Here is a 26,629-nt window from a genome sequence, read left to right as displayed (position 1 = left end):
ATCACATGTGTAAATCACTTTCTCCTGCCAAACATACCTGTCTTTTCATTGGTTTCAATGTAAGGTTAAATATTTATGACCTTTTGGTGCAGTGTTGGCTGCCCAAGTAAGACGAATCACGTCGCCCACGATTTTGTGGATGCATTCACTGATTGAATAATCAGCCAAGATCGGCGCAAGGAATATCAGCTATGTTGAAGTGTGGTCAACACAAAATATTTCTTCTCATCTGAGAAGAATCGTAAATTTTGAATTTTATTAATAAATGTTTGCGTGTATAGCTAAAGATTGTAGGAAATTGTCCTACTTATAGAACAGGTAAACTTTTATCTTTTCAACGAATATTTAAGCCAGTCGGTGAAACTCATACAAGCCGGTTTGCTGATTGGCGGTCAGTGTGAGGATGCAAACAACCATTTTGTTAGCCATGGCAACGGTGGGACAGGATTTGTTGTAATTTTATTTCACTCAACTAGAGTGCAGGTGTGACCAGCCTAACAACTTTGAACAAAGTCGGCCCAAGCAAAAAATCAATCACAAAACGTAAATATATACAGACACACAGACAAGCCGACCTGATGATACGTTGGACCGACTTCAGAAAATGATTTTGATTGGAAAGCGTCTTCCATAGAGTTCATTATTAACACCGCTGTTGAACCAATGGAATTGAGTGTAAATAACGAATTAGGCTAGCAATATAGTTTGCAGTTTTTGTTTGTATTAGAATGTTCATACGTAGAGTTGGCTGTAATCATCATCGCAGAGATGTTGCATATTATCATTGATTGAAGAATAATATCAACCCAGTCGAAAAACTAGCTTTGACTGAAAAACAAAATAGTAACTTTAAAACAGATCACATATCACGAAATTTTTACTCAAAACATGTTTACGACCAAAGCGTTGGGGTTTTGGGCGTTGCCATTGCAACGGAGCAGATTTTATTTCAAATTCCCTCATCCAACCATAGGTGTTATCTGCCTGTCAAGTCTGAACAAAACCCCCAGCCAAAAATCACAGAAAAGTGAAAATACCGTTTATGACAAAAAAGTTACCTCAACTTCCGGGGCAAATTTCTTAGCAACGAAGAAAGAATGTAGGTTTGACCTGACTGTCAAGGGTGAACGTAATCGGCCCAGCCCCCCCCCCCCCCCCCAAAGAAAAATACTTAATACACAGATACTGACGTAGCTAGTGCAGTCCTAACTCTGATCGCTAATAAATGCCTGTGAACTAATCTTAGCACGGATGACAAGCGTGCGAGGTCCCTCAAATTGTACTGAAAGTATGTGAGTGTGGTGGTATTTTCAATTTCTTACTTCTGCACTCATAACATAGATTTCGTCCCATGGGATGTGTACACTTTCAAGGCTTCGTCAAAACCTTTACGAGTCTAGCCCTTGAGGCAGTTAATATGCAAAAACTATTCATCTTCTTGTTGTAACAACATCGTGATAATATTTATACAAAGTGTGGGTTCCGACTCTAACAACAGTATCTTATGTTCGTAGACACCGGCCCCTATTATTTGTATTTAATATGTCAGAAATGTACTGCCCAATTTGAAGATTTCTAAAGTAGTCTGAAAAATGAAATAAGTCTAATTGTGCCCATATATGTTTGTATTGTTTTTTGCAGTAATAAGACTGAATGCTTGTTTATCAGTATCTTAGTTAATATACTGCCTGGATGATTGCAATGGTATACAAATTCTTCTTTACTTTGTCTAAGTACAGTATATTTCTTTTACAAATGTTTTTTTTATGTGGGGGCATATAAACGAATTCATGCACCATGGCCATTTAACAATGATTTTAAGTGCCTCTATCCACTCAAGGGGCACGCTCAGAAAGGACCATTGTTCTAAAAATAAGAATGAATTGAACACAATTGCACACCGTGACTTCGATGTTTCAGTTTCTTGATGGCGCATTCTTCTATCAGGAGATCAACATGGAAACAGTTAATAAAGCTATTTCATATACGTTTACTGTCATCCTGATTGTACTGTACTCTTCGTTCTCATTTGGTGGATGTGTTTGTTTAAGAAGTTCAAGTCTATTGACCTTGGGAACCAGTGAACGTCTTTCATTCAAGACTCGGCCGACCATGAGCGGCATATTAAAGGCATTCTCTTTACCTCAAATGAAAACATTGTAATAATTACTGAATGGTTATCCTCAAACATCGTCCCTTGAGATTTAAAAGTAAAAGTGCACTCTCCATAACAGACCTGGTTATTTATGGCACTGGTATTTACCTGACGATAAAGGAGGCAAGGTTATTTCAGAAAGTGTTAGAGGTTGACCAAGAACACATACATCTTGTGTGTGTTCAAGGGCTGGACACACTCCAGTTATTCACGTTTGCCCTAAATATCTCCACTGAATGAATTACTCAAGTATCCTGAAGGGGGAACTACATGATGCCGCTTAAGCCTATCACAAGTTCCAAGAGAATAGGATTACATCGTATTGAACTGAAAGAGTTAACTATAAGCAGTATTCTGATAATAGCCAATGTAATATATGTATTAGCACTGTACTATTCGTGACCCAACTATAACTATCAGCCAAATCACATGTTAATATTCTAATAGCCAATCTAACAGATTTATTATTACCACATTGCAAAACTGTTATCTAGGACGGATCACGCCAACTTGGAGACGTTTCTGACTGTGAGTCACAGAGACCAACGACCGAGGATATTCCAGTAAGAACAATCGGGGGAACGGTGGTTACAAGACTTAAAGCACACACTTACGCAAAACAATTGTTTACTCTTTTAAAATTGAGGAGAATGCACTCGAACTTTCATCTATAAGAACGGGAGCCCATCGCATCTCATCTCCTCAGTTCTATCTGTCAGAACCACACTCAATTGATGGTAGTTTCGAAAATAAACTTCGCATTGAACAATATGAACACATCGACAAAACATAATAATTTATCTTATATTGTTATGTTATATTTTGTTGTACAATGTTACAATTGGCAATCTTTTAGTATGTATGTATCACCATTCATTTATCCAGTAACATTACCCAGCTTCATGTGCTGATGTGGACATGGAATAGTTCAAACATGAACTGTACTTATTATAAATAAGTTGCTATCAGTAAGGCAATCAGCATACACATAAGACATACATGCAATTTAGATGACATCTTTTATTAGTTATTGTTATAAAATATTATTAAAGTTTCACAAATAAAATCATTACAATGTCAGAGCCAACATTTACCAGCATTTAAGATCAGACAATACTTTTTGCATAGTTTAATTCATCAAATATTACAAAATGAGATTAGACAGATGCGTATGAAATCATCACAAAACAATTCTTTGTTAATATTAAATCTCCAAATTGGTATATCCCTGACCAGAGTTTATTTTAACAATATTGAGCAGCAAAATAGTTATATCAAGAATCAGGATACAACCTTTCAACCTTAATTAGCAGCAACTCTATGTTCTGCATGTCCCTAATGTTTAATTACATAACCTGTGATTATAAAACATGTGAATAAATTTTTGGATTCATGGATTTTCTTTCAAATGTCGTTTTTTGAATTTCATTTTTCCCAAATTCTGTTATCGCCTAGCAACAATACTTCGTCAATGAGAATATCAAAATAGTAATTGGACCTTCAAAAGACGAGATTCATAAAACCAAAAATAATAAAGCTCATGTGTTACAATAATTGTTTGAACTGTTTTAACAATATTATAGTTCATATCAATAGCAATGTATCTGAGATATGAGAAAACACCGTGACCATTACATTAGAAACCAATGTCCAAATAAAATGAGAACGAGAATTTATAAAATATACATTCAGTAATTCCACTAGGATTTTCAAATATCTACTCGACTATCGATATGGACGATATTAGTGTTAATAATAAACTGAATAGATAATAAGCCATTCTCCTTTCACTGCGAGATCCCGCGTTATACGCGAAATCGAACATAAAAACTAAAACTAGGAAAGGCCATGGCGTCGCAGTGAAGTCAAAAAATCACGTAGTATTAAATTAACGCGAACGTTCAATAATGTGCTATACATATTTGATGATAACAATTCTAATGAAGTAAAGGTATCTCAACGTCCTGTTCCCATCTGAAAGATTGATGTTTGACATTGAAATATAAAATTCAAGTTCAAAATCAAATCATTCGATTTTTGCGCCAGAAGTTCGATTCACGCATAGCGCGAGATCTATTAGAGGTTCTATATTATGAAATATTGCTCTCTCGTTTGCCGATTTTTCCTGTCATTGGTACCTGTAGTATTTTTTCCTGATTTCTCCTTGTGCACATTACCTCCCATTTTTCTAATGGTTCACCCCTGAGACAGATGAACATATTATGTGAATGATGTTAAGTCCCTGCGTACAATATTACGGTACAACTTACCGCGTCTGATAAAAGTGTGACTGATATGTTGTAAAATGGGTGCCAATCCCGAGCATGTATTTGTTAGCGTGAATACCATAACACCTGTGTAAAATGTACGTTACCCTGGGTAACCACTACAGTTCATCCAATCTTCTTGGTGCTAAGCTTTGCTTATTACGAGTCCATAGATCTCGACCAATCCTAAAAAAAGACAATGTAACATTTAGATTTGATTTATATTTTGTAATATTGTGGGCATCTTTGTCAATCAACTAATTATTATCAAATCAGAGATAAAACCATTTCATGTATGCACACGAATACACTGTGTGGTAACCTCTCGTTCTTATGCCCCTAGCGGCCAAGAGTGGGATTGTCTACAATATTCACACTATAAATCCGTTGGGTGATTTATATACAATATTCATCTGCCTTTGTTTTGTTTCAAGTGTTATTTGCACAATGGTATACCGTCATGATTATAAGAGGCGTTTGTTGTAAGACACAATACTTAGTAATCTTAATTGAATCAGGAAACATGACAAAAATACAATGCAAACAGTGCAAAATCTGCCAGAAGATACTAAACTCGGTCACGCAAACAAAATTAATGGTCTATACTGTTAGACAGTGGTATTTATTATCACTATTATTGATCATTAGGCTGTTACATGTAGGTTTATATGGTTATACAGTTTGTTGACTACGTCATCAAACCGTCCTAGAAATATGTTTCCCTTTGTAATGATAATCTAGTAAGTAAATTTGCTGTGATAGTGTTGTGATCTCATTCAAAGAAAGGCTGTTGGTCAGAAATTGGGATATGGGAGAAAAGATTTTCGTTTTGATGCAAATTATAGAAAAAATACCGGTATTTGAAAAACGTGTGGTACAATGTTTTAAAGAATGTGAAAAAAATATATGGGGGCTTATTTTATGAAAGGCAACAACAGTTGACTTTCGCCATGGCAACATCTAGGGTACTATGATGCGTGTTGTGCTTTGGCGTTCAATGTCAATACCAGTGTACTATGGTGCGTGCTTTGTGATACGTACTTGTTGGTCAAATAACTTTCTCTACAGCTGTTTGCTTTGTCGCTTGTTATCCATGTTGTAATCAATACTTCACTTCCGTCACAGAGTTCACATTGTCCAGTCCAACTTGTAGTAGAATCACCGCCGTTGAAAATTACGGTGAACCCAAAGGTAGGTAAAGGTGTGTTAATTGCCGAATAACCGAGCACTATATTAGCACCTATATAATAAACAATATGTCATAATACATTTATCATTTATTTCAAAAACAGCCCAATACAGTGTAAAACACATTGTCATACAATCTCTCGGTTATAAAATCATTGTTCCAATTAAACACCAGATCTAGAGGGTGATGTTGTATGCTGATCTACATCTAGAGTAGTTGTTTTGTTGGAAATTTTATCTTCATAACATATATACCGGGTTACACATCTGATGAAATCCTTCAAGGAAGTCTCTATAACACACTGCACATACATTGTATACGTTCGCTCAAAATCCAAATTGTCAGCACTTTAACCATTAGTACTAAAAATATGGGAGATTCCAAATAAGAAATTGATCCAACCCGATTCCTATTATAAGACGCATCACACGATACGACCAGATGTCCTGGCGAGAGACTGTCGCGTGGGACAATTATTTATTAAATTTGGCAATGTGAACCCAAGCACCCATACATAAATGTTATATCCCATGTTACAAATTACTATATGAGGGGAGATAGTAGACACAGTAGGCAAGCGATATTTTGATTTTTTAAAACGATGTTGCAGTGAATGTTGTTTGCTCCCCCATCAACCTTTATATCAAATGATTTTATCTTCTTATGTTCCTATATATCATGTGACATTTTGTTCAATAGAATCTAACACTCGCTCGAATCAAAAATCGCCAGTTAATCACATGCATAAATTATAATTAATGTATATTAAGTATTATTATAAGTATTTTCAAATGTATAAATAAATTTAGCACACCTGCATCGTATTCAAGAGCATTTTCCAGAGCTGATGTATAACTACCAAGTAACATCCCAGTCGGAGTTTGATCTATGCTGATTTCATCACCCAGCTGATTATACCATACACCATTCAAATCGCAGAATGTAACTGCAAAAGTAGAGGAGTCATCATGATAAATGGACTGACTTGCAATCTCACTTAGTGAATTAATGTATGTAGCGCTAAGCCAATCAGCGCTTGCATTGCAGGCATGCATCCCCGTACAATATGTGGTATCCAATCACCAAACTCCCATGATGATTTTCTAGTACGCATGCGTAGCGGACAGTACTATAGTATACACATGCAGTAATGTTAAATAAACACTTGGTAGGCATTAATACAATCTGAACCTGGAAATGGGACACACATATGCATATGACGTAGTGTCACTATTACAATATGTCCCCTATTCACGTAAGTTAATTTTACTGACCTATTTCACAGTTAGTTCCAGTGTATCCTTCGCGACATGTACAAGTGTACATTGCTGGTAAGTTATGACAAGTACCACCATTTGCACACGGTAGACTAGAACATTCATTGATATCTACAGAACAAAAACATAAAGAGAGTTTATATGTGGATTAGTAGACATCGTCTCCCCGTTCCAGTCACTGCTTGTTCTATGACCTCGACGCAGTGAAGCATGGGTGTATCTAGGACACTCTTCTGAATAATGGGTTTGGTGTGTGGTTTGTTACTGACCTTATTCGGTTACAATTGTGTGCGGCTTCAATCCCTGTTTTGAACCTCAATAGTAATTCAAACGCTGTTGATTCTATTATATTTTCTATTCTAAAGTGTAACTTTTAAAGTAGTTTTATACATGTCATTTTATTTTACTTTTGAGAGCTCTGGAAAGAAAAATTATTCTGGGGTTTACGTAGTTACCCCATTAAATGCCCAGTACTCTTTAATGGAGACGGGCTAGAAATAATTCGTCCAACCATGTCAGATACTGGTCAGTAGACGTCAACCCTAATTCGTATTTGGTTTTACTAGATTTACTAGCTAAGATTTCCCCCAAGGAGGGATGTGGGCTATATAAACGAAATGTTTATGCGATAAAAGACGTGAAATATTTCTACCTAGTTTGTAGTAAAATGATATTACATAAAAATACCTATTTGACAAGTGCGACCAGTATAGCCAGGTGGACACTGACATGTGAAACCACCAGTACCATCTGCGATACATTGACCATTTGTACACGGATTGTTAGCACATGGATCGAGATCTGCAATGATATCATATATGCAATAAATGTAATAATAACGATAATCGGGTGAAACTTCCTTGCAATTTCTAAATTTAGGGAAAGTATTAGATACACACGTTACGGGTTATATGAAATCGAGTTATACATATCGAGATTTTTTCCTGACACTTCGATCGATAATTCTTTGTAATGTCGTGCCTTTTTTGCGATAATCTCCGGAAACATGGCAGGGAGTCAACCTTTCGAATTCATGGGGGGGGGGGGTGATCGCGTTGTCTTGACAGTATAATTTCATTTTTACTGAATGTTGCAACATCTTACCTAGATTGCAATTTTTAAGACACCTTCCAGCCACCCGATGAGGATAGATTGCGTCTATATAAATAAATTTATTCATCATAAAATAAAAAACAATGTTTTAGCTGCATGTTAAAAATAAGTACTTACTTATTTCACAGTTGTCACCAGACCAGACAGGAGAACAAACACATGTATATCCATTTACACCATCAACACAGTTACCACCATTGAAGCATGGATTGGGACTACAGTCATCAATATCTATATATAAAATAGTTGCGTAAATTTCAAATTTGATAAACCAAACTTTATAAGTTTTTTTTTATTATTTACGATTTAGAACATAGAAGAATGTTTCTGGTAATACGTACTTATTTCGCAGTTGGGACCATCAAATCCTACTACACACGAGCACGTATATCCATTAATACCATCGGTACAGACAGCTCCATTTAAACAAGGGTTACTCGCACACTCGTCGATATCTATAAGTGTATACATTATCTTATTAGAGTAAATGAATTAGTATGTTTAACCAGACTGGATAACAACTATGTAACTATGTCGGGCAACCCTGTGGAAGAGTTGTTATATAAAATAAAATAAGCACTTTCTAGGTCTACGTCATGTGCAAGGCGGCAAAATGCAGTATAAATTCTTGATGGGAATAAATTAGTGGTGAATAGTTCTTCAAATTTAAGAAAATTGTTCATTTAATTGAAGCAGATAACACTCTAACAGATGTATTATTTTGTAAACATCAACTTCTTGCAATTTACAGTGATAGTTCAGTCATTTTCCAACGTCATGATGAACAAGACTACACTATGTACTCAATGTAACCTATGTTTGAACTATTATATTAACTACAGGTTTTACTCGACATATAAACAGACAACAAAACACATGGGTCATTAGCTTTGTGTGTAGTTAGGTGGAATTACGTATGTTAAATTATGTAGATTAGGTAGAATACGTTCCGGGCGGGTGTTGAAGTATGCACTAAACATGGTAAAAATATTAGTATACACAATTTCGTATGATGTAAAGATCCAGTGTTATATAAGTTATTCATTAATATAACGGACATGTACTTACTAATTTCGCAGTTGACACCAGTCCATCCCGCAGCACATTGGCAGGTGTAGCCGTTGATACCATCTACGCATACTCCTCCATTTTGACAAGGGCTACTGTCACATTCATTCGTATCTGAAACATTATAAAACATGATAATAATGAGTTAACGTTCCGTTTTATTTAGGCTTGTTCATAGTCACTAACATAGTCCTCTAAATATATCTATCTATCACATGACTATTTCAGCAGCTAAATGTTTGTAGTAACGTGTTGCGATAGTTTGTATTCACGAGCATACGACCGTTAATGGCTTAATCGATCACAATATCCCAAGCTCATCAGAAACCCACTACATAAACCTGAAAGCAACATCTATATGACGGCTATCAGTTATAAGACGAACATCGTTATCATATGATACATCGACTTACTTATGCCACAAGTCTGTCCTATGAATCCAACCAGACATGTACATACAAAGCCGTTAATTCCATCAACACAAATGCCGCCATTTTGGCATGGATTACTCGCACATTCGTCAATATCTACCAGGAAGATAAAAGATACAAACGATATTTACATGTATTATCAAATAAGCAACTGTCATAATTGAGTATTTTCGAATATTTAGGTTTGCCGCAGCGACAGTTGGATTCAACATTTTGAATATATGCAAAGGAATATGCATATTTAATGAACACGTGACTACAAGAAGGGTAGTTATTTTGTTCAATACATTTTTCCAAAAAATATAATATTCAAGTTAACGATTTTAGTAATTGTATCATTTCACCATGTATTTGTATATAAAGTATCTCACGAACTCTCCACGTGTTAGTATTTGAATGTTTTTGTTTTTCTCCCAGGCTAGCTGTGGGATACTCTATTACAGATACACATTCACTACTAATTGTTTATTGTGCGCATAGAGGCGGAAGATCTCAGCTGGTCATGGTCATTAGTTAAATCCCAGACAATTAATATTAATATTATTAGTTGTCTGAGATTAAACACATATTTACTAAGTGAGATTTGTGCACATAGTTGAAACGATTTAGATAAGCTATTAGCTGGTTATGGGACTTCATTAATTAAACACATGTCTAATTTTTAGAGATCTATTATAGATATACATTTACTAATTGGACTTTGGGCACACGGATGAAGCGATTTTTATTTTTTTATACTACAGCTGGTCATAAACTATGCACATATCTATTGTAAATATGCTTTTACTGATACTTAAAATACTTCTATTTTGATGAGAAGGAGTGTGTTTTAGTAAGCTCTGACATATCCATAGCAACATAATACAACATTCTCTCAGCTGCAGTCCGATCATTGCTGCTTGCTGCTATATTTATGTATGTTATTGCACCTAAGAAGAACGCGCTTGTGTCACCGAATCGCACGGTTTCGCTAAAGACTACCCCAGACCATTCGTCCCGGTGTTATCGCTATCGCCACACGAGACTCCAGCTTGTCTCCTATACAATTTTCCTTCCGCCCACTTAATTTTAATATTCATATGACCTTTACACTGACATCGATAGCCAATCGCATTCGACCGCGGACGTCACTCTAAATAAACAACTGAATAAATTAATATACCATATTTGGAAGATAGCGGGTAAATTCAACGTTGTTGGTGTGTTCCTTCGGGTTCCGAAGTCGCACGAAACGAGTTCATGTTCCGTTATCTTTCGCAAGTAAAACAGGTCGATATGTATTAAACATGGCATTTGTTTTCTTGTTTTAACCCCCTTATTACGCAAGCTTCCGTCGAAGTGGTGTTTTTTTCGACGATTTGTGGCATGTTGCAAAACGAACGAAACATTGCGGCATTCTTAGCGGTGGATAAGGGATCGACTATGTCGTCACATTTATGTCTCGTTTGAAAGAGAATAAACAACCGCTCAGAAAAATATGTTGCTAATATTTAAGTGCGGTGCCTTGAAATCGCCTGCCCGACGTCCAAATTTCAAAAGGATGTTCGATTTGCAATGACGACCGTTCATATGTACTAGGCGACGTTACTAATTACTACTAGGGTCGGTGTTTGCATTAAGAATTATAGAACAAAAGATCAGCAAAGCGGTGCTTTTGTCGGCGATTTTGTCAAAGGGAATATTGATAAAATGTTGCAAAACAGAATCGCGAGTTGGGTGAAAAATTGCGCCGGCGGCATTCTCAGCGATGCCAGTGTACTGGAACTAACTCCAAGTTTCGTTGCCGCATTCACCTGATCCTCAATTAGCGCAACTAGCGGTGAAATTACCAGTATTATTGGGTTTGGATCTAACCCTAGTTCTTTGATGACAAGTGGAAGAATTTGGAAAATAAGCGATTTTCCGAAACCAGTCGGCAAAAAAGCGACAGTATCTTTCCTGTTACATATAGCTTCAATTGCGGACAATTGTTCTTCTTTGATAGAGTTGATACCATCGATGTGTTTTAAGACACTGTCCACTGCTGACGCGACAATTTCCTTAGAAATCATTTTGATTTGATTTATGGATGGCGAGCACCGACACTCCGATCCGATGAACTAATCAAAACTAAAATGGCGCGTGTCATGTGACTTTGTTTACTAAAGATAGCGTGGGCGTTTGATTGACACTCAACTCATTAGTATTCCACCAATCACAGCTACATCTACTTTCTGGATGTGCGCAGTCAAATTGTATAGGAGACAAGCTGGAGTCTCGTGTGGCGATAGCGATAACACTGGGACGAATGGTCTGGGGTAGCTAAAGACGGCCTTTCATAACCGGCCCACGAACCCGTGCGTAATCGTGTTAGGAAAAGTTGTATTTCACTGCAGTTGAACTGAGTCATTTGATTTGGCGCGCCAAGGAGCTGGCGCCACCAATCAGCGTTGCTGTATCATAAATGTGAACGCCATCGCAGATTAAAACAACGTCAGCGTGTATGCTTTGCGCTGATTCACCGGGAGTGAAGAACAAAGGGTCTATATTCGTTGACACGTTTCCAATTTTTGTTATTCCAACGTTGAAAATTGCTTGTACAAACCATGTTTTATTAAACTGACAAAACTGTCGAAACTGATAACATATCGACTGATCCGGTCTTCGTTGCAACAAACACATCATTTCTCTCAGATACAGCGCTAAGCACTTTCTTTTCATGGTCAGTAAGCTTGTTCACAGAGCAAAAAGCTAGCAACACGTTGATTTCTATATTTCACCGAGCTAGCTCCATGATTTAAGTATGTTTCGTTTCTATCGTGAGTTCTGATTGGGTAATGCAAATGAACCCGAGTGATTCTTATAATCGCTTGAGGGCGTGCGACATACGTGGTGGAATCTGCCAAAGGTTAATGTTGAGGCTTTCGTTATATTATTTTACATTATGAAGGATATGTGTGTAAAAGATCAGAGTAATAGATTTATCTGAGGTTGTGTAGTCGTCGAAAGATTGAGTTTGCTTACTTTTATTTGCCACAGGAAAAAACAGGGTTGGTTAAAACCACCCAGAAGGCTAAACAGTGAACCAATTAAATACACTAAAACTTGGGGTTTTACATTTTCTCTTAAAGTCTATTATATTTTAAAATGATACTATCTTGAAGTGTTCACATTATCCAATTTGCCATCTATGATAACCAACTTACTTATAGCACAAGTATTTCCTGTAAAACCTGCTAGACAGCTACAAGTAAATGTACCAATACCATCACTACACACACCACCATTAACACAAGGATTGGGATCACAGTCGTCGATATCTACCAAAAAAACAAAAACAATGAAATGTACATATTTCCCACGATACATTAAATACGATAAGTTTCCTTCTTCACTTTTGTGGCCGAGATAATTTACACTTATAAAGACATACGGGAATTACTTATAAAAACACAACGGAGCTACTTATAAAAACATTATGGAGCTACTTATAAAAACATTACTTATGGGAAAATCCACTTACTTATCCCACAGTTAGTTCCTCCATAACCAATAGGACAGGTACAGCTATATCCATTCACTAAATCGTTGCATACTCCTCCGTTTAAACACGGATTACTGGCACATTCGTTGATATCTGCAATCATATATGAGTTATGTTTCATTATATACTATATAAAGATAATATATTCATGACAAACTAAAATCTGTACATGAATGTTAATATGTAGACTACCCACAGCAATTCGACATAAAATTGAAGACATAGGCAGCGACTGGAATTAGACATGTCAATGTCCCGCTGTTATTTCACGCCCCCTAGAAGATGTGTGTAATTCCTTCAGTCAGTAATACCAACTATTAGGATAGAAACATTGAATTGTTCGAACAAAATTCAAATATTTAAAAACAATAGTTACGTTTTCTATGAAATAAATTATGGAATATTTGCACAAATTACTTTAGTGTAAAATTGATGTCATAACTAGGGTAATACGATTTGAAAGCCTTGTTCAAAATGTTGGGACACATGTTGCTCATTTTATATATTTTTGTAATATATATGTGATTTTTTTCTAATTAACCAGGCAATCATAATTTTTCGGCTATAGGTCTTGATCATTACTTCATATTGTTGAATATATATGTATATATATAGAAATAAATGCAATCTCATGATGGAAATGTGACACGGTCAAAATTATGGTTATTACTTACTGATTTCACACAATTGTCCAGTCCATCCAGGAATGCAATTACAAACATAGCCACCCAGTAAATCTTGACACACACCGCCATTTAAACACACGACACCAGCACATTCATCAATCTCTACAATACAACAGATGTTTAAACAATATGTTATTACCAGTACTAAAATATATACCCTACCTCATCATTTCTACAATGTGTCGGTGATGGCGCGCATTTTGTGGCTGGACTTTACGGTAAAAAGTTGTGTTTCTGGTTGAAGACAAAAAAACAAAAGTCGGTGTATACGCAATGCGCATTACATTATTAAAACTTTATTACTTATTATATAAACTTTTATACATATTATTATAAATACTCTATTACTTATATTTACTTCGTTCCAATTTATGTTTACGTCATTGTCAAAATTCTGCTGGGCGAGTGTTGTCTCAGATTTCTACCGCGTGGCGGCGGTATACCATTTTAATGCAGACGCACCACGGTTTGTCTTGACTGACGAAGTAACCGTATGTCGCACGTCATGTGCGGTTTGAACACGATTTCCCATGAAGCCGTTTATCGAATAGGGTGTTTGATGGCGCACTGTAGTCACAGTTTGTCTGTCAAAAGCAGAACCCACTGTTCTTCTGCCACGGAGTTCACTAATAGCTTGGGAAAGGACTACGGGATGATACAATGTCAGTACAGCTTGGGTGGATTGCACTGTCAGCAATGAATCTGAGAATTCATTGAGAGACAGCGCAGAGTTTGAAGACAGTATTAATTCGTAGTTTACCGCATTAGAATTTAAAGTTATCGCTACATGTGTGCGTCACTGTGTATGACCATAGGGTAGTGCATAGTTTATCACACATGTTACGAGTACTGCTTCAGCAGGTTACCAGAATATATACAGAATCAAAGATAACGTTTATCGAAGTGCCATTATCCTCAATATACTTAGGGGTGAAATAAATTATGCTATTGAAGCATGTTGTAAATGTCAAAATAGAAATCTAGACATTTACCAACTATATTAACCACTTTACTTAGCAGGTTAGAGCACAAGCAGCAAGCAGTCTCCATTATAAAAAAATGTCAACATTACGGCTTTTCTCGCCCTCAAATTAAGATTTAATCGGGTGGAAATGTAAAAACCGCAACATGAGACTAGGATGATAAAGCGCCAGCAACGAACAGGTTGTGATTAGAGCAAATAAACAATATACTATTCCTTTACAAACACTCGTGTATTACTTTACCTCCCAAATACGTTATGTCACTACTTTAAGATAACCTAAAAAATGAATTTATACTAGTATTGTTACTAAAATAACCAACAAATACCAATTTTGTTACTAAAATAGCCAACCTATACCAGCTATGTTACTAAGATAACTTACCAACGTCGCAATTTGTAGATTGCCATCCCACGTCACACGCGCACACATATCCATTTATACCATCAGTGCACACACCGTGCACACATGGATTACTTGCACATTCATTTACGTCTGAAAGGGGAAATAGATTTTAATTACAAAGCACGTATGTACATTACGTCATAGCTCAAACCTGCGATGATTTCAACTGCTTAGAATGTTCTCAGATAAATGAAGGATCTTACCCTAGTCCGAGTACGCATCAAATCCGCCATTTTGTTCAGTTTAGTTCATAGCTAGTTGTGTCATTTCCCTTACCCTTATTAATCATATGCCGAAAGCCATAATACTTTACCTTGTTCACATAAAACACCAACATAGCCCGCAGGACAAAAACATGTAAACTCGTTGACACCGTCAATGCACTGTGCACCATTTTGACAGGGATTGCTAGAACATTCATCGAAGTCTAAATGGATTGAATGTAAAAGTAATATAGTGATTACCGACAAATAGCGAAAATTCGAACCTTATTATGTGACTAGTATCGAGTATATAAAAAATAACTGAACTCATATTTCTCGAATTAATAAGTTTAATAGTTAAACCAACTTACCGATTTCACAGTTGATGCCAACGAAACCTGGTACGCATGTGCAGATATACTGATTAATACCATCTGCACATGCACCGCCATTGAGACACGGTGAACTCGAACACTCGTCCACATCTATTTATATTGGGAAAATAGTAGCATGTCACTTACTCAAAATGTACTGAAATAGACATCTGTGTGTTAATGCGACTTGTAATTAACAAACAAACAAACGAATGTACATCAACTTGAACACACAAATAGTAATATCTAACTAAGTTAGCAAATAACTATAAATCGGATAAATGAATGAAACGAACAAATTAATAAATAAAAATTAAGCAAATAAATAAATTAAAAAAATTGTTGAAGACTTAAAAACAACGATATGATAAAAAAAAACACACATAAACTTATGTACACGTACTTATTTCACAGAATGTTCCCTGAAATCCTGCCGGGCATGCGCAGAAAAACCCATCAACACCATCTATACACTGACCGTCATTTTGACACGGTGAACTGGCACATTCATTGATATCTGTGTTATACAATATAATATGTATTTAATGGTTAAGTTTGGGGTTATGTAATGGAAACACGTTGAGTATATGAATACACACTGATTGCGATTGGAGGAATAATGCCACGTGATACAACATGTCATTAATATACTCTAATTACACTCTACAGACATGCGATCAACAATTAATATCAGAGGTACATTACTTGGGGTTTGCAACTCGCGTAGTACTGTATGGTGACATCATGTCAAGATCCCATTCAAGTCTCTTCTCGTAGATAGCGAGACTGAGGCTACGACCTTCTGACATGACACATATCAATGTTCAAGGTTTGTAATGAAAAAATAAAACTTTTCTTGTCGCTATCATAGTGAAAAATGTAATACATCGAAAAAGTACAGAAAATATAGTTCTCGTAATCCGTCATATCGTGGGCAGCTATTTTGATCCACCTGGACATCCCAGTATCCTAGTTACCTCGGGCATGCGCATTCGCATTTTTCTGAGTTGGAACGCTTATGCGAGAGCGAGATTGTGACGGGATCTTGGTATCATGTCACCGTAGTTACAAACCCCAAGTAATGTACCTCTGGAAATATATATATATATATATATATATATATATATATATATATATATATATATATGATCATAAATCTTCTATCTCAGTCCATGTGTGTATCAGTATTCGTCTTCATTCAAGAACAACGAATATTCTAAACCAATTAGATCGACTCAAACGTCTGCACAAAAAACAATGAATAATTTTCGACTTCAAAAAACATTTCGAATTTTCATCAATCGTCTTCTAATAGTGCGTCAGTCAAGTCCTAAACGTTGTCTAAAATGATTGGTCGCCCACGCTCCAACCACAGCTTGTTCACAGTCCTAATTTGATTTATGGACTCGGCTCCGCCTCAATACAAAAAAAAGTGCCCAGACGACACAAATGCAATGATATTTTATACACACATACCTTGTTCACAGAAAACACCAATATAGCCCGCAATGCAAACACATGTAAACTCGTTGATACCGTCAATGCATTGTGCGCCATTTTGACAGGGATTGCTAGAACATTCATCGAAGTCTAAATAGAAAGAAAACACGCTTTAGTTATTGATATCAAATATAATACTGTGGTTGACAGGTGACTACATTTCGTATCATCACAATGACCTAGACATGGGTGCATGAGGTGCTCATGTTCTATTCGGATACTGCACTTAAATTGATTATCTGAAATATCACGTAATGTTATGTGCGGTGACACACTACGTTCACGCGCGGATTTAAGGGGAGGCGCACCAGGCGCCCCACCCATTCAGCCCGCAAAAAAATGCAAACCAATTGACAAGCCAAGTACACCGGAGGTGCGCGGACGGGGGCATTCGGCCACTTCAACATGAGCGCGCTCCCTTACCGAATTTCTGGATCCGCCAGTGACGTTATGTACTGGTTATATAAACAAAATAACTGGTCTCATATTTCTCGAATTAATAAGCTTAATAGTTAAACCAACTTACTGATTTCACAGTTGATGCCAACGAAACCTGGTACGCATGTGCAGATATACTGATTAATACCATCTGCACATGCACCGCCATTGAGACACGGTGAACTCGAACACTCATCCACATCTATTTATATTGGGAAAATAGTAGCATGTCACTTACAAATAAATAAATAAATAAATAAATAAATCTACAAATATCGCAATCAACAATTCACAACGATATGATAAAAACACACATAAACATATGTACACGTACTTATTTCACAGAATGTTCCCTGAAATCCTTCCAGGCATGCGCAGAAAAACCCATCAACACCATCTGTACACTGACCGCCATTCTGACACGGGGAACTGGCACATTCATTGATATCTGTGTTATACAACAGAATACGTTTATTACGTGGTATAGTTAGGTATATGAACACTTCACTTTGAATATAATATTTGATAAGAGGAAATACACTGGTTCGAATTGGAGGAAAGACAGACCACGTACTCCAATACGTCACACTTCGAAAAGTACAGATCTACAAGTGATATTCATGTACGACACCATTTTATTTGCATACGGATAGAATATAACCAAACATGTGTTCAATTAGGTAAAATTGTTGAGTTGGCCACAGCTTGTTGGCTTGCTGTGCCGAGTCTCTCCAATTTACGTCTAAAATAACACTAGTGATATTTTTTTAATAGTTGTACTGGACGAATACATTGAAAGGAAGTGATATACCGATTACCAAAAAAAAACATGAAAATTCGACCAGATTTCCCCTGTTGCTACCTTAAATTTTCAGTATTTAAAGTGAACTGTGATATAATACTGGTTTTGGTACCATGGTGACAACGTTGCTAAAGACATTGGAACATACGTTCACTTACCAATTTCACAATTAGTTCCCGTGTATCCGGAAATACATTGACATATATAATAATTAGCCTCGTCAATGCACACACCGCCATTCTGACATGGGGAACTATTACACTCGTTGACATCTAGAATATTTAATGGTGATATTAGTCATTGACAATTCGTATATGCAGCTATTAAAAACGCAATATTTGGTGACAAATGAATATCAAAAATATTGTTATTATATATATATATATAATAGTGAACGTATGTATGTATATATATATATATGTGCGTGAATTATAACCTTACTGCAGAATGAATGTCAAAAACAATATGAGCGCCATTAATAAAAGAGTGGCCCATCTCCATCTTGATACACTGTGTCCATTAGACTTGCATAAAATTCCCAACATGTTATGGGAGTGTTTAAACTGCGAAAGCCGAGTTTCCGCAAAAGTCGGGTTATTGTTTATTTCGGCGCATTATTTTATTGGTAAAACAACAACAAATAAACAAGTAACAGTATGCAAGTCTATGTTCCCATACTAAGTAGCGCCATCTAACGATGTAGTGAACAGATTCAAACTGCAGATTGGTGATAAGAAGGTTGTTCATATCGTGCCGGTTCTATTTTGTCTGTATTTTTTCAGTGAAAATTATGTCTTTGAGAAGTTTATCATATTCTGAATGGCGGACGACCACACAATAAATCAAAGTTGTTGTAATAAAACACTTCTGTCGTCACTACGTAATTTCGACACCAGAGGGCGCGACATATTTAAAAGGTATATTTAACATCTTTTTTTGTAGGATTACCCATAGACCTTAAAAATTCATTTTTAAATCAGATGTAATCAGATACATTGGAAAGAACACAAACGTGGTTAAACTAACCCCAGATTTCATTAACACAGTGTAACGGTTTGTCCACTAACATTAGTACAACACTTATTTCATTGAACATCACATTCTTATACAGTTTTTGAAACAAAAACAATATTGTCTTTGGCGGGAAACACTATTGCTATTGCAGTCATGAGATCAACAGCGCGTGGCTCGGTGAGGTGAGCGCAGTAAGCAGCGTGCACACACGTGCAAAGGCTTCGCATATACCGGGGAAATCAGCTGAGATATATTATCCCAGCCGAGCTGTACTGACATTGTACCGATATGGGCACTATAGCAAACAGGCAATTGCTATTACATTGTGAAAGTAAATGTGTAGCCTTTAAATTACTCGCAAGTCGCAAGTGCTGCGCCCTCTATCGACAGTAGGATACACACAGTAAGAGTTTGGCGGCGAGTTAAAACATTTATTTTTTAATTATCATACTATCTACCACTTCAATGCAAATGCAATTTACATCACCAATATAATACCTCTGCGTGATATATTCATTGAACACTATAGTCATTTGTGTCCTACTGATATATTTACATATATACATGGTGACCGTACGACTACGCGATCATTATAAAAAAAATACAAATATTACCTTTTCAACGGATAATATTCGTTGAAAATATAAATATATAGATATGATAGTTTGCAATCTAACAACGACTTGTAATAATAAGTTAAATATTCTTTACCTACTCCACAATTGTTACCAATAAACCCTGGAGCACATTCACATCTGTAAGATCGCACTTCGTCAACACACACGCCATTATTTAGACACGGGTCTGACCAACAATCATCGCCATCTTAGAATGGAATAAAATTAATTCGTTATGCTTACTTAAATAATCTAATCACACGATATATACACACTGGTCAAATAACACGATATATACACACTGGTCAAATAACACGATATATATACACTGGTCAAATAACACGATATATGTACACTGGTCAAATAACACGATATATACACACTGGTCAAATAACACGATATATATACACTGGTCAAATAACACGATATATACACACTGGTCTAATAACACGATATATACACACTGGTCAAATAACACGATATATACACACTGGTCTAATAACACGATATATACACACTTGTCAAATAACACGATATATACACACTTCTCTAATAACACGATATATACACATTGGTCTATTAACACGATATATACACACTGGTCAAATAACACGATATATACACACTGGTCTAATAACACGATTCATCAACGTTCACAGTGAAAAATACACAGGGACTGTGAAATGGTTCAATGCAGTATAACATCAGTATTCAATCATACCTTGACGCGTATTCTTACCTGATTCATAACTAATTTGGAATCCATTCATTCGAATATTTCTATCTGTTGAAAAGATGAACCAAAATAGACTCTGGTCTTTCACTTCCCACGGAAGTGGTACCGTATTGTCGTCTGTTAGATTTCCTTCAAAACTATAAACCGTTTGTAAATAGTCGGCAGTAGGACCGATACCGAATTCAAGCACATCTTTGTTAAGTTCTGTTTGGAAATAGTCTATGGTGAAGGTAACTGAGTGTGCGCCGTGAATACGAAGCAGATACACACATAATGATCTGTCGTCATATTTTCCACCTGGACCGTAGTTTGGTGACGTAATTACTCCAACTTGATCTGAATACACACCACCGCAATTCGCGCCTGAAATAAAAAAAATATTAGAATACATTAATTTCAATATATTTTTTTATGAGTCGTCTATATCGACAAACGAATAGTGTTCGGATAATAAAACTTCTTATTCAGATATATAAGTTTGGTAAGTTGTATCGGTGCTCGTCGTTTAAAAAATTAAGCAAATCTGTGAAATAATATTTTTCTGACATATGATAACATATCAAAAAATATCACGGTTAAAAATTCTTCTAAAAACCGTGATGATATCGACGATGTGAACTGCGCTCATATATTTACGTCACGGAAGCATCTCATCGCGAGAGGGCGCGAATTACAGGAAAGGTGAATGAATATTTTCGCTGAGGGGGTAAATCTAAACGCAGTGTAATTCACTAATTCAACTATCAGGTTAATTTTATTCTTTCCGAGATCAAACTGACTATGTATTGGCTAATATATTGATCGACCGATATTTTAGCAATAACAACTTTAGGCAGAGTAAAAAACACGGTTGAACGACGACGCCCTTTACTTCCCCCATATACGCTAAGTAAACATCCTGTATCCGCCCTGGGAAGTTACTATAGTGAATTATTTCATAAGCAGCGTTGCGTAAATCTGTGAATTCCTGTGGTGCATTCAGGTGATTCTTTGGTGACAAGTAAATCGCGTCATTGTTGCATTATAAACATGCCTTGGGCGTATTTCTTTAATGAAGCAATATTATAATGAGCCTGAGTTATATCCAGAGGCTGTACTTCGTCGAACGCCTTAGTTTTTCTAATCAAACGTGTGGTTAATATGTTATAATATTAGGCCAACTTTTCTATCGGATACAGAACTTGCCAGGATTCTATGTCTGTGTATCTAATGAATTTCTCAAAGTATAAGGAAGGGTAAGCCATCTGTAGAACCTTCATATCTTCAGAATTAATTTTAAAATATTTTGCTTAAATGAAGACTTTAAATTTTCCTTTAATAAAAGATTATAAATATTAAAGATTAAAATTCTCGTACTCCGAGGACTAAGTATATATATGACTATAGTATATTCAACATTCTGTGCCAAACATACAAATTAATAACCAATAGTAAATTAAGCAGTCAAAATGTATCATTACCACGTATTTCACACAAGCAAACAAGAAGTTTACGCGTAAGATTTGGGTGTTGATTTTTGCAAAGACTTTGCATATTTTATCGGACACCTACAACTACAACCAGAAGTCTATGGCTTGGAATCCGATCATAGCTGCATTGCTGCCATACTGTTTAGTGAATATGTTTGCTTTTTTGGGTAATATAGTTATTTTTGACATCTTCTCGAAAATTACTAGTCCGAATGTTTTGATACTCAGGAAAATTGAATCGGCCTCAGATTTGGTTATTTTGTGAGGACAGCCTACACAAATTTTATATTTTAAGTAAGTGGTTTGGGAAAATAATGGGCTTATTACTGAAAACATCTAGCCCGATGTTATGATATTTTATATTTAGTTACCGTGGATGGATCTGATTACATTTATCCATTTTTTGACGATATCCTCTGTTGAAATTTCTATATTATATTGATCAAATTACAATAGGACATGGCTGCTTGTTGTATGATATAGTGACTCACCTGTGAAATGTTCGCAATTGACACCATCAAAAGCCTCGCTGTCACAAAGGCAAGTATATCCAGAAACACCATAGCCGTCTACACAAGCGGCAGGAGCCACACAGGGACTAGACGCACATTCTGAAAAATAATGATAATATTTAACAAATTATTGGGTATAAATGACAAATGTATATTACACCAGATATAAATTACGCTAAGTCGTCACTATACTAGTGTTCACAAACCTATTTATTTATTTATTTATTTATTTATTTATTTATTTATTTATTTATTTATTTATTTATTTATTTATTTATTTGTTTGTTTGTTTGTTTGTTTGTTTGTTTGTTTGTTTGTTTGTTAAGAAATTTCCAATACTCTAAATGATGAACGACCTCGTCATTTGTCTGGTCGCTAGAGAACGCGTTCGTGTGCTGTTTTAATTTGCAACTACTATTTTTGTAATAGACTTGACATTCAGCGCGATGGAGCGAAAATAATCGACGGAACACTCTCACAATACAATGGAATTCTTTTCATCTTTTTCGTAATTTGTCATTGACGATAACAATATTGGGTGTGGCCGACCAGCGCTCTCATACTTACGCAGCGGAACTGACGGTCGTGGTACAATGTCATGTATCGAGCGACGCTGTCCTGCAAGAATGAATCGATGTTGACGGAACTGTCAAATCTGACAGCGTGGTGCTAAATGAGTTCACATCACAGTCTATTAGTGTATCTGTATAGGGTTTTCTCCATGAGTTTGGATAATTTATGGAGCTGCACAATAATTTATAGAGCATTGACCCAGTTAATGCATATCACTCTCTGTCCATCTGAACGCAATTGTTCTATAAGAATGGCCGTAATTGAAACACCACCGTCTGTCCTTTTATGGTCATAATTGTAGAAACTGTCCATATACCCTTATAATGACATGGGTCAAAATACATTATGTAATTATGATTCTGTAAACAAGAGTTATTCGAGACTGGCTGGTTTTCCACCGGGACTGGTTATTATTACCGAATCATGACACGTGCTCTCGTCATACTGGTGAAGGATTTATTAATCTGCATGCAAATGTTCTGTGTCGTGGTACAATGTCATGTATCGAGCGACGCTGTCCTGCAAGAATGAATCGATGTTGACGGAACTGTCAAATCTGACAGCGTGGTGCTAAATGAGTTCACATCACAGTCTGTTAGTGTATCTGTATGGGGTTTTCTCCATGAGTTTGGATAATTTATGGAGCTGCACAATAATTTATAGAGCATTGACCCAGTCAATGCATATCACTCTCTGTCCATCTGAACGCAATTGTTCTATAAGAATGGCCGTAATTGAAACACCACCGTCTGTCCTTTTATGGTCATAATTGTAGAAACTGTCCATATACCCTTATAATGACATGGGTCAAAATACAATATGTAATTATGATTCTGTAAACAAGAGTTATTCGAGACTAGCTGGTTTTCCACCGGGACTGGTTATAATTACCGAATCATAACACGTGCTCTCGTCATCCTGGTGAAGGATTTATTAATCTGCATGCAAATGTTCTGTGTCCATGATTTATGAAACTGTACAACCCCAAAGATCAAAATACAACACCGTCGGCATATCTGTCATTTATATATATTTATTGTACTTTTTAAGTACTTTCGGGTCACAATCTTTACTTTTTTGTCTGTTTGTTTGTGAATAACACTGTCAGTACAGTGGCATGTTAATTTATAGTGACTGGTGTTATGGATGAAATGAGTACATAACGCTTTTGCCATTCGAGGTCTTTGTGATATGAATATATTCATCAGAGGTGTTCTCATGAGTCTTCGTGATGAACGCAGATAGACACATAAATGCCCTCAATTCATGGTTAACGAGATATAAGCTGCATTTTTCTCAATTTTTCCATAATTTTTAAACCAATATAATACTGAGACGAAATAACTAGTGTTAGGGGTGCCAAATGAAAACATGTAATTGCAATATATTATGAGGCCATTGTCACAGAAACTTTGAATTCATTAGACATGGCAATTGTATGTGGGCGTTCATCATTCGCCATGCATTTCGCCCACTACTTGGCGCGATATGTGATCCGAAAGTGGATCTGCTGGGGTGTTTACCGGGCACACACCCTCGCAATAATCGCTTTAAACAATTGCTGAGTGACTGTCATGACCCGGAGTCGGCTTCCAACGAGGCAGGGATTATTTGTGTGTCCACTTTCATGTAAGTGTGATCGTATGAACAAGTACAATGACTCAAAGCGCGGTGGTCGTCGCGCAGCGCGAGTTCGAATTTCATGAAAATAAACAATGTATTTTACACGCGTTGTATACGTCGCTATGAGTCCCATATCGAACAGGACGCGGCGCGACGACTGCCGCCCTTTAACTTCAGGTTCTCTAAAATAAAAGGAATCAAACTCATGAATACTGTGGTTTGCCCGTATAATAGGTGTTATTCAATGATCAGTTTATGACGTACTACTCTGCCAGTGCCGTGAATGCAGTATTGTGATTGGACGAGAACTGTTTCAATTTATGCAAGCCATAAATATATTTCTGTGATTGGACAAGGCTTGTTTTAATTTATGCAAGCCATAAATATATATGTCTGTGATTGAACAAGGCTTGTTCTAATTTATGCAAGCCATAAATATATATTTCTGTGATTGGACAAGGCTTGTTTTTAATTTATACAAGCCATAAATACATTACTGTGATTGGACAAGGCTTGTTTTAATTTATGCAAGCCATAAATATATTGCTGTGATTGGACAATGTTTGTTTTAATTAGTGCAAGCCATAAATATATATTTCTGTGATTGGACAAGGCTTTTTTTTAATTTATGCAAGCCATAAATACATTACTGTGATTGGACAAGGCTTGTTTTAATTTATGCAAGCCATAAATATATTGCTGTGATTGGATAAGGCTTGTTTTAATTTATGCAAGCCATAAATATATATTTCTGTGATTGGACAAGGCTTTTTTTTAATTTATGCAAGCCATAAATACATTACTGTGATTGGACAAGGCTTGTTTTAATTTATGCAAGCCATAAATATATTGCTGTGATTGGATAAGGCTTGTTTTAATTTATGCAAGCCATAAATATATATTTCTGTGATTGGACAAGGCTTGTTTTTAATTTATGCAAGCCACAAATACATTACTGTGATTGGACAAGGCTTGTTTTAATTTATGCAAGCCATAAATATATTGCTGTGATTGGACAAGGCTTGTATTAATTTATGCAAGCCATAAATATATATTTCTGTGATTGGACAAGGCTTGTTTTTAATTTATGCAAGCCATAAATACATTACTGTGATTGAACAAGGCTTGTTTTAATTTATGTAAGCCATAAATATATTGCTGTGATTGGACAATGTTTGTTTTAATTTCATATTAGAATCAATTTAATTTTACTCCGGTCACGTCAGGAATGAGTCGGTGTTATTTTGTTTCCATAATTTAGAGTTTTTTATCACCAATTGTTGGTATTAAATCTTCGGCAACTTGAAAGACTTGAATGGGTGAATGTCTACAAAAAATTCATGACTGGTTGGTTTTTATAGGTTTACAACATTGTCTATTCAAATCGAACGTTAAATGAAACGGTTGGTATGTTTTATGTAGCATCATTCGGTCTCACGAGATTTCCTATCTAACGGTAACTCCACTTTCACGTTCACAGACTCTTCGCATCAATGTCATGTTCCCCGTATCGGGGGTATATTTAAATCAAATTAAAATAAACTATATTTAGCAGTATACCCACCTTTAAGTATTTACTCCGTGCGTCATTATTTTCCATGTGAGTTCGTTTTTTTGAATGAACAATGTGTGTGTGTACCCTGTGGGGCTGGAATCTAATAAGAGATTGAT

At 36.0% G+C, this 26,629-nt stretch overlaps 1 protein-coding gene across 1 annotated transcript in view; it reads right to left on the bottom strand.

The window, feature by feature from the left end:
- The window catches only part of LOC100366973 (uncharacterized), a 64,065-nt gene that overhangs the window by 36,206 nt on the left and 1,230 nt on the right, over positions 1-26,629 (bottom strand). The window contains 24 exon segments of the mRNA XM_085502656.1: positions 4,294-4,357; positions 4,546-4,608; positions 5,464-5,662; positions 6,426-6,557; positions 6,886-6,999; positions 7,576-7,689; positions 8,119-8,232; positions 8,343-8,456; positions 9,070-9,183; positions 9,483-9,596; positions 12,686-12,799; positions 13,003-13,116; positions 13,698-13,811; positions 15,077-15,187; positions 15,411-15,524; positions 15,672-15,785; positions 16,078-16,191; positions 17,151-17,264; positions 17,701-17,814; positions 17,947-18,060; positions 18,573-18,686; positions 20,140-20,253; positions 20,785-21,144; positions 22,742-22,861. Coding sequence (XP_085358782.1) covers positions 4,294-4,357; positions 4,546-4,608; positions 5,464-5,662; positions 6,426-6,557; positions 6,886-6,999; positions 7,576-7,689; positions 8,119-8,232; positions 8,343-8,456; positions 9,070-9,183; positions 9,483-9,596; positions 12,686-12,799; positions 13,003-13,116; positions 13,698-13,811; positions 15,077-15,187; positions 15,411-15,524; positions 15,672-15,785; positions 16,078-16,191; positions 17,151-17,264; positions 17,701-17,814; positions 17,947-18,060; positions 18,573-18,686; positions 20,140-20,253; positions 20,785-21,144; positions 22,742-22,861 — 2,987 coding nt within the window.

This window comes from Saccoglossus kowalevskii, chromosome 8 (assembly GCF_978046115.1).
Source record: "Saccoglossus kowalevskii chromosome 8, keSacKowa6.1, whole genome shotgun sequence".
Taxonomy (NCBI): Eukaryota; Metazoa; Hemichordata; class Enteropneusta; family Harrimaniidae; genus Saccoglossus; species Saccoglossus kowalevskii.
This window is presented reverse-complemented; position numbering and strand designations above follow the sequence as displayed.